The sequence below is a fragment of the Phocoena phocoena genome, chromosome 18, assembly GCF_963924675.1.
Source record: "Phocoena phocoena chromosome 18, mPhoPho1.1, whole genome shotgun sequence".
NCBI classification, from domain to species: domain Eukaryota; kingdom Metazoa; phylum Chordata; class Mammalia; order Artiodactyla; family Phocoenidae; genus Phocoena; species Phocoena phocoena.
Genome location: NC_089236.1, coordinates 13,981,130 through 13,991,488, shown reverse-complemented (window position 1 = coordinate 13,991,488; position 10,359 = coordinate 13,981,130). Strand labels below are relative to the sequence as shown.

The 10,359-nt window shown below is 42.9% G+C and overlaps 1 protein-coding gene across 1 annotated transcript; it reads left to right on the top strand.

The window, feature by feature from the left end:
* Positions 1-310: 310 nt before the first annotated feature.
* Positions 311-9,059, top strand: STOML3 (stomatin like 3). Its single transcript, XM_065896130.1, has 6 exons — positions 311-400; positions 482-552; positions 3,181-3,265; positions 4,930-5,133; positions 6,754-6,888; positions 8,865-9,059. Exons 1-6 carry the CDS (start codon positions 359-361, stop codon positions 9,057-9,059), a joined length of 732 nt encoding a protein of 243 aa, XP_065752202.1. The 5' UTR covers positions 311-358.
* Positions 9,060-10,359: the final 1,300 nt, after the last annotated feature.

Genomic DNA, 10,359 nt, shown 5'->3' with positions numbered 1-10,359 from the left:
TAAGTAAATGTAATGGTGATTACTGTTATTGATTTTGCTATGAGACTTCTCTTGGAAGGGACAGGTCAGTTTTCATCTAAAAACCTGAAGGAATATTTTCCGTATGTGTGTGTGTGTGTGTGTGTGTGTGTGCGCACGTGTGCGTGTGTTTACTGCAATCGTGTGTGTGTGGATTCAGGTCGCTTCCTCAGCCCCATTCTGGCTTGGCCAGCCCTCTGGACGGTTTCCTCACCCACGCAGCTGAATCGCTTTCCTAAGAACCATGTCAGCTACAGAACTGCCTCTTCATCTCCTAGGCATCAAGAGTAAAGGGCTTGGTGTATGTGGCTGGATCCTGTTTTCGTTTTCTTTCCTGTCGATGGTCATTACCTTCCCTATCTCCATATGGATGTGCTTGAAGGTAATACCCTGGGAAATAAACTGGGCTCTCTCCATGAGCTGATGAATCATTAAGACTAAATACTCTCCCTTAATCTCTTAGATTATTAAGGAGTACGAACGCGCCGTTGTATTCCGACTGGGACGCATCCAAGCTGACAAAGCCAAAGGGCCACCAGGTGTGACACTGCAGCTGCTCGTGATAAGGATCACTGCTACTACTGCCACCAAAACTTTTCTCTGGAAACATTTATTGAAAAAAAAATCACCGGAAGCTGGAGCCCTTGCCTTTCTGTACAATTGAAGGATCTTGTCCTCTTACTTGAGTTAACAGAAGTGATCACTAGACCATTAGCTGGAGAGCTTTGGAATCTGGATCAGTGTTCTAACACTCCCTCTGAGAGTTTCAGTGAATGTGAACAAAGAGTGGCTCCGGTTACATTGGCTGGGTGTCCCTTATTACCAGGGTCACTAAGAGAATGAAAGAAGAATGAAGGGAGTAAATGGCCAAGGGAGACAATTAAGTTACTCAGGGAGAGTATTCCGGGAGCTGGTGTTTGATTCTCACTCTTTGAAAGAGCCAATGGAAAAGTCAAAGGTAATGTCCTCTCTTGACAAGTAGATTAAGAGCAACATAGAGCTGGAAGCCATTCGACAATTCCTTTCGTCAAATGTGGTCTTTATTTCCATCCTTTCTCTACAGCCTCAGAATAAAAAATGTCCTAAACTGTTCATATCATAAAAGGATGGGATTTTCTTTTGTGGGAGCCAGGAGTATCGATACTAAAAGTCCTCAGGAGTAAGACACTGATTTAATACTTATAACTTCTCTTGTGTATATTGTGTTGAACCCTATGAAATTGCTAATGTTTGGTTTCGATCCACCAAAATGGCAATTTCATACGATAGATTCTAATATTCTTGACAGGGGAGGCTCTCCAAACAGCATCTTGGAAGGCACATGGAAGAGAATGGTTATTTGCTATACTTCTCTAATAACATTTGCTTTCTTCCCCCTAATGTGATGTATTTAAGTAAAATCATTCTCCCTTCAACTGCACTGTAGGATCTCTGAGGGGGCAGGAACTTCCTTATTCACTCTGTGCGCTTTGCACTTGGCCATGTACTACGGTAGGCACTCAGGTATCTGTTACATTTTTAAACATATGAGCAACTTCCAAAGGAGAAGCTTGTTACGGAGACTTGGCCATTTCAAGTAGTATTGATACAATCCTCCTTGTCTAATAAGGAACCTAAAAGAAAGAGGGCAAAAATTGCTTATTATGGATATTTTCATGAGTTTGTCCAAATAGAGGTGTTAGAATTATCCAAGTGAGAAATACCAGAGCAAAGTTAACCCCTTCCTGGTCATGTTTCACGTGGTGAAGCCAAGATTATAAATTAGAATAAAATTGGATTTGAGAGAGGTCAAATAGCTATAACTTGCAGGACTCTAGAGGAAAGTCTCTTTTAAATGAATTTTCCCGGAAGCGTTCACCACTAAATCTCCCAGGATAACTAATCTCGTCATACATGTCTCTGGGGCTAAGAGAAGTTACCTCAAAATGTCATAAGAGCCGGAGGGAAACAGGCCAAATTGCTAATGGAAAACATCTCCACTTCTGTAAATAGTAAATTATGCTTTAATAATAAAAGTGTTCATAACAGGAGCTGCTACTTTTCAGCACTGAATACATGCCTGGCACTATGTTTAGTATTTTATTTCATTATTATGCTGACACCTGCTTAATCTTCACTGCCATCTTATAGATATTAGGTGACTGAAGCGCAGAAAAATTAGATAAATGTTCCCAGGTCACAGCTGGTAAGTGGTAGGGCTGGAACTTAACTCTGTCTAGTTCTAAGGCCCATGATCTTAACTGGTGACTTAGCACCGAAAAAAAAAAGTAAATTAGGAAGTAATCCTTACCCCAGAAAGGTTTAGACACCAAAAGAAAGCAAGCACCTTAGCAGTGTTTTCTGTTGATGCTACCTGTCCTTTTCATGATACTCAGTGTAGAAAGTTGTTTCTTCTTTGAAAACAAAAATAATAGCACAGAATCTTTCTGGTAAATGAAAATGGATTGGTGTCCCCGTCTTGCTGACGTGCCTTGTGGTTCTAATCTTTATAGCGTTTGCTGTAGAGAACCTTCCCCAGGGCAGTGTTAAGGAGTCATAGAATCCTCAAATGAGTTTCCTTAGCCCTATCCCTACCTCAATCCAAATCTTCACAAGAGATAAGTAAAAGTATTTACAACCGAGGAATGTCATTGTATATAAACTAGAACACAGCTACAGAGAAACTACAAATTTTGTAATACATTGGTTTTGGGGACACTGAAATCCTGGGAAGATTTCAATTTTAACATTCCTTCAGTACTAATGAAGATAAATGAGAATGTTGACAGTCACTGATATTCAAGGTCTAAAGTCTATTAATTGAATCTTTTATACAGATACCTTTAACATAAAGAAACCAATTTCCAAAATATCCTTTTAAATAAATGTCACACTCAACACTTGGATAGAAGTAAGTTAAATGTTTTACAAAAGAAAATCTAAAAATTAATTGTCAAGGATCTTCAGCTTTTTACCAAAAGATTTTAATTTCTAGGGAATCACTTTTCTTTAGTCATTGACTCATAGCAGGACATAATTTCCCCAAAGGTATAGGCGTACGTATGGAAGATCATCTGAGAAGCATTTATAGTCCCATGCAAATAACGTACTGTACAGCTAGCAGACAATTTGTTGCAGTTATTTTCAGTCGGGTGAAATTCTAAACCATATTTTCTTTTGCATGGGTTTGATCCTGGTCCTGCCTTGCATAGACGTGTTTGTCAAAGTTGATCTCCGGACCGTTACGTGCAACACCGCTCCACAGGAGGTAATGCTGATTAAAGCTATGTTTCTAGAAATAAAACCAATATCTTCCCTGTTACAGGGACAATTGAGACTGTATCATATGTTTTCAAACTATAAAGGGGAGGATGAACTGAATTCTTAGAGATCTGCTTGGGGAGTCCTAGGTGGCTCCTGAGACTACTGGGCTTTGTTTCGCCAAATGAGAATGAAGCCAAGGGCAAGGGCTGAATTGCTAGAAGACCTGCAATGACTGGGTGGGAGAAAGTCCGAGAGAAGAGAGAGAAGGGATACAGATGGCAGAGAAAGTGGGGTGGAGAATGACAAGCCGATCCCTGGAAGAGTCTGATAAATCATTGTACGAGGGGGCTGAAACTGATTTGGTGGCTGGTTAGGACTTTATCCTTTCCATCACCGTCTCCGGAAATGTTTTAGTAATATCGATATAACTCACCTCTCCATTAAATTTTTTTAACTTTTTATTTTATATTGGAGCATAGTTGATTAACAATGTTGTGTTACTCTCAGGTGTATAGCAAAGTGATTCAGTTATACGTATACATATATCCTTTTTCTAATTCTTTTCCCATTTAGGTTGTTACAGAATATTGAGCAGAGTTCCCTGCTATACAGTAGGTCCCTGTTGGTTATCCATTTTAAATATAACCGTGTGTACTGCACTAAATTTTTTGAGTGTTTGGATGCAACAGAGTGGGGTGTGCATGGGAAAGAAGCAGACACTGTACAGGGCTCACCTGTAACTGGATTTCAAATAGTTCTTTTCAGTTCTTAAAGTACAGCAACTAAATGACCAGACCCAGTAAGTGGGTGATAAGGAAGAGAAACAGAATTGCTAATAATCATGCCAATTTGTGATAAACAAAATGATCCAGGAAGAGAAAAGAAAATGTGTGGGAGGGCAAAGGGGATGAGAAGGGAGAAAATCAACACTTATGAGGAAATGTTAATTTTCCTCTCTCTGGTCCAGAAAACTCAATCGAGACTCAACAATGATGTCTTCATGCCATTGGTGGGAACTGCAGAGTCCTTACTTTGGAATTCAGCCCTAATCATAAGAGAGCTTAGGATGTTTAGGGGCTCTCATGGGCCTTTTCTGGCTCCATAGTAAACAGTTCTAGATGGGAGAAGGGAGTTCTAGGTCCTGCTTTCGTGGTACTCACAGAAAGCTCATTTGCTCCAAAGTACCTTGTCATGTTAATTCAGAACAATTAATGCAGAGCCTCTATAAATTGATTTTTCTTTATTTGAATACAGAACACGGTCTCTGGTGCCATCTATGTTTTCTAAAAAGCACTGCTGTTCATCAAGCCTGATGAAACTGAGAACCAAAAAGATTTCAGGTATCAGGGAAACAGGTGTTCTACCACTATTTAGATGGTAGAATTCCAGCAGGTTCTACTATTACATTTTAAAGTGGAAATACCTATTTCACTTCTGACTTCTCTAAGATGAAGTTACAGGGATAGGTACAGATCACATCTGTGTAGGAATTTTGCTATCAACAAGGATGATAGTATATTCAAGCCAGGACAGATTTTTGGTGATGCTGGCATGAGTTGTCATTAAAGCTCTCCTCCTGCGGAGAGGCCTCTGGGACTGGCTGACCCTTTGTGGATCAATCATTGTGAAAGTCATAAGCATGTGATTTCCTGTGTTCCTGCTCTACAGATCCTCACCAGAGACTCTGTGACCACTCAGGTGGACGGAGTGGTCTATTACAGAATCTATAGTGCCGTCTCGGCAGTGGCTAATGTCAACGATGTCCAGCAAGCCACATTTCTGCTGGCTCAGACCACTCTGAGAAATGTCTTAGGGACACAGACCTTGTCCCAAATCTTAGCTGGCCGAGAAGAGATGGCCCATAGCGTCCAGGTAAAGACATCAAGGACCAATAGCCTACATCTTTAATTCACTCATTTTAATTAACAGTGATGATCAAATATCAGTTCAAAGCACCCCTCCCCATGTGCACACACACACAATACACAACTGCTCTAAACAGATGGGCTTCAGTTTGGGATTTCACTTTTTTTTTTTTTTATAATCGTGAGGTCCAGATTTAAAAATCTGAGTGGGAGCGGGGAGCTGTTGGAGTGTGTGTGGAATTCAAAATTATGAATTACCATTGTACACTTTAGCCTTTTTTGAAGAGCTTAGAGATCAGAGTTATTTTTAGTTTAGATTACTCCAGAGGAAGGGCTGCCATTTCTCAGGCATTTCAGTGGAATGTGAACGTTAGAAGGAGGTTTGGTTGAGACAGCACAGGACTGCTATCCCTGGGAAATCCGACTTCATGTACTAATATCAATAATGATATGGACAGCAGTCATAATTATAATATTGATAAGGATGTAACAGGTATCCATCTCACCTCCCGTACACCCTAGATTATAGACGATCACATTTCTGTGTTTTCCTGAATCAATTAACATTTTGATTCTGAGCCTGCCTTCTGTAAGTTAAGAGGGAAATTCAACTTTGGCCCTTCTTGGCATCTCCTCCAGCCCCTAAGGTAGTGCAAAGTCCCCGAGGTTTTATAAGATAATATCAGTTCTGCATGATGACTCTCCACGTCATTTTAAGAGCCACACAAGTTCAACGACTCAGCTGTTTCCCCATCACAGTCAGGTCACTGGCTTCTTGTGAGGTCTCCCCATCTCCCAGCTCTCTGCAGGGATCACGGAAAAGCTAGGGCTCACTTGCTATTTGGTATCACATAGATCTCTGCCATTTCCCCTTTGAGGGAGCTACCCATCTGGTCTCACTATTTCTCAAGGCATTCTTTCTCATCCCTTCCCCTCCAGGGTAACCAGCAAGATATCTTCAGTGGTCTTAAGCTTTAACAAAAGATGAGGATGTCTTTGATTTTAGGCTTCTTCTGCTCTAAAAAATATATGCCTTGCTACCTGTTTAAAACTGAGCCACAGGTCAGGGGTTAAACAGAGCAAGACAAATAATATCTCAGAAAGTACCCAGTGATAATATGTACTGAGTTATTGCTGGGCACCGTTACATATTTTAACATGTGTTATCTCCAAAACTCATGACAATCCTGAAAGAAAACCTTTTATAGTATGAAAACTGAGAATCAGAAAGGTTAAGTCATGGGCCCAATGATTCACAGCTGCAAATGGCAGAAGCAGGACAAAATCCATTGCTGCCAGTTTGGTGTCAGTGACAAGAAAATGTGGGCTATTTGCTCACATCTAGATGGATAGTATATACTTCATTAGGAATGGTTCGGGGTGGACCTGCTGAGACCTATTAAAAGACCTATCAAGTTTTGTTTCTGAATCCTTCCCAGGATTCACTTCAATGCCAGGAAGTGGGCAGTAAGAACTCCTATCCCCTTTCCAAACTGTCTCGCTCCAAATGCTGTAAATGCAGAAGGAGAAAAAGCAGAGGACTTTTCTTGCATATATAACATATATCAGAAACTTCGATTGCACACCTGTCTTCTGATCAACGACCTTTCTTTTGACTTGGAAACAGACTTTACTTGATGATGCCACCAAGCTGCGGGGGATCCAGGTGGCCCAAGTGGAAATCAAAGACGTCCGGATTCCCGGGCAGTTGCAGACGTCCATGGTTGCTGAGGCCGAGGCCACCCGGGAGGCCAGGGCCAGGGTAAGGGCGACTCCATCTGCACTGGAGGGGGAGCTTCCCAGCCTTGGAGCCAACAAGGATGGAACTTGAAAGGAAGCTCAGGTCCCCTCAATGATTTCAATAAGAAGAGGGTTTCTTTCTCACAGTTTTTACTGAGAATTTCCCCTTGAGTTAAAAGCTCACAGGCAGCTTAATGCACCTGGAGGAAGCTTGGTGTTAGGTCTTGGGTCAGGGGTGCTCGGCAGCGTGCTCAGTGACTTAGCCAGGTGGGTCCCCACTCTGGCCACACAGCAGAGCCTCCTAGAGAGAGATGAGCAAAGGAAACACCAATTCCCAGGCCTCACCTCAGACTCAGTGAAGTAGAGTCTCTGGTGGGCCCAGGAACCTGCATTTTTATAAAGCTGATGATTCTGAGGTAGCAACTTGGTGCCTGTCTTTGGAGTATCTTCCTTCTAGTGTGTTAAGTGAACTGAATTAAGAGGAGGGGGGTGACTGCAATGCAGGTTAGAATTACAAACTGTGAGTGCAGCTTGGTCTGGAGTGTCCGTGAATCTGTCGGATCCATAGCCCTCATATCTGTGTGGATGGGTTTCCTGAAGTATCAGAAGCCAATTAGATTAGAAGCCTCCAAGTACCCCCTTTGGAATCATACTTGGGACTCGAGGGAGGTTTCCCTCTACTTTATCTCTGGTTTCTCTGCTAAGCTCCAGCAGCTTCTAAGCAGTTGACTTGGGAGTCGCTTTTTTTTTTTTTACATTAATTAATTTATTATTATTTTTTAAAGAAGATGTTGGGGGTAGGAGTTTATTAATTAATTTATTTTTGCTGTGTTGGGTCTTCGTTTCTGTGCGAGGACTTTCTCCAGCTGTGGCAAGCGGGGGCCACTCTTCATCGTGGTGCACGGGCCTCTCACTATCGCGGCCTCTCTTGTTGCGGAGCACAGGCTCCAGACGCGCCGGCTCAGCGGCCGTGGCTCACGGGCCCAGTCGCTCCGTGGCATGTGGGATCCTCCCAGACCGGGGCTCGAACCCGTGGTCCCTGCATTAGCAGGCAGATTCTCAACCACTGCGCCACCAGGGAAGCCCCTACATTAATTAATTAATTAATTAATTTATGGCTGTGTTAGGTCTTCGTTTCTGTACGAGGGCTTTCTCTAGTTGCGGCGAGCGGGGGCCACTCTTCATCGCGGTGCGCGGGCCTCTCACTGTAGTGGCCTCTCTTGTTGCAGAGCACAGGCTCACTAGTTGTGGCTCACGGGCCCAGTTGCTCCGCGGCATGTGGGATCCTCCCAGACCAGGGCTCGAACCCGTGGTCCCTGCATTAGCAGGCAGATTCTCAACCACTGCGCCACCAGGGAAGCCCGGGAGTCGCTTTTGCATGTGGGCAGTGAGTGCCCACGGAGGGGCAGCTGAGTTCCAGTCATTCTTGGGCAGTCTGAGAACCAGAGGAGGAGTACCTGTGAGGAGAGTTCCAGTGAGGGTTTGCAGACTGGTACTTGCTGCTGCTTGCAATCAAGAGCGGGGAGAGCTTGAAACAATCCTTACATTGTAAGAATGAGACAAAATTGGCAACAGGATGAAATCTAAAAAAAAATCTATGATAAGTAAAAAGGACAGAAAAGAAGCCAGTTGGAGGCCTTGAATTTCAGACTTCTCTGAAAACGAAAGCAGCCAGTGGTGAGGCTCCATGGTGATTCAAGAGCATCACCAGGGTAGATGGACCTGTATCTGTTCGGGTTAAAGGCAGCGCTTTTATTTTGTTTGAGAATGAAATCTAAGGACTTATAATTTGTAAGCTATCTCTCTGCTTCCTGCAACCTTCTCCAGTTTCTCTCATCACATTAGGATGTGAAACTCTAATCCTTGCCAAAGAAGTAAGCAGATGAAACATGGGTGGCCAAGTAGGGGCTGGGAGAGAAGTATCAGTGCAGACCCAGGAAAAGAAAGCACTAGTGACAGCTGTAAGCTGTCTAAAGGCTTTTATTTCTGTCGATTTAGGTCCTTGTAGCAGAGGGAGAAATGAATGCTTCTAAAGCCCTGAAGTCAGCCTCCATGGTGCTGGCTGAGTCCCCCATCGCCCTCCAGCTGCGTTACCTGCAGACCTTAACCACTGTCGCCACAGAGAAGAATTCCACCATTGTTTCCTCTGCCCATGAATGTACTAGAGGGCATTGGTGGCATCAGCTACAATGACCACAAGAAGGTCCCTAACAGAACCTGAGACCCTCCTGCTGCAGCTAGCCATTGCTTAGGGAGGCATATCTGTTCCTATGGAGACCAGCAGTTAGAAGTGTTGAGAATTTCAACACTATTTAGGCCCAGTAACTCTACAGCTGGAACAGCATTAGCAGGGAGAAGTTATAGAGGCTATAAAAAAAGAAAAAGAAAAAGAAAAGAGAGGGGCCATATACTACTTTTATTTTTAAGAACATAAAAGTACTTTGCATTATTCTTATGAGAATCAGTGAGTAGGTGTCCCTGACTTAGAGCAGGAACTTTCTTGTAGTAGCTGGGGGAAATTACTTTTTTAAAAATTTATTTATTTATTTAATTAATTTATTTTTGGCCGCATTGGGTCTTCGTTGCTGTGCGCGGGCTTTCTCTAGTTGCGGCGAGCGGGGGCTACTCTTCATTGTGGTGTGCAGGCTTCTCATTGTGGTGGCTTCTCTTGTTGCAGAGCATAGGCTCTAGGTGCATGGGCTTCAGTAGTTGTGGCATGGGGGCTCAGTAGTTGCATCTTGCGGGCTGTAGAGCACAGGCTCAGTAGTTGTGGTGCATGGGCTTTGTTGCTCCATGGCATGTGGGATCTTCCCAGACCAGGGCTTGAACCCGTGTCCCCTGCATTGGCAGGCGAATTCTTAACCACCGCGCCACCAAGAAAGCCCCAGAATTACTTTTTAATGGGTTTAAGAAGCACTCTAGATAATCTGCAAAGTAACACATATTTCCACTAGCTATTTGCTGTATAATTCCAAAGTGATTATTGGCTAAGTTTCCAATACTTAGCTATTTGCTTCCTAATTCCAAAGTTGGCTAAATTTATTATTGGCTAAATTTCCAATCGTTACAGCAAAACCCCACAATGCTTCAAATTGTGATTGATTTTGATGTTAAACACACTATCATGTGTAAAATAGATAGCTAGTGGGAACCTGCGGTATAGCGTGGGGGGCTCAGCTCGGCGCTCTGTGATGACCTGCATGGGTGGGATGGGTAGGAGGGAGGTCCAGGAGGGAGGGGATATATGTATACACATAGCTGATGCACTTCGTTGTACAGCAGAAACTAACACAACATTGTAAAGCAATTATACTCCAGTAAAAAAAAAAAGAGAAAAATATAAGTAATATATAATTCAGGAATCACCTAGAAATACTAATTTTATAGAAGCTTTCTAATTATTTGGAAGACTAATCATTTAATAAAAATAAAGATTATTCCACCTGAAGAAAAAACAAAAGACTAACGGCCGCAAACTTATCACCACCTCCTC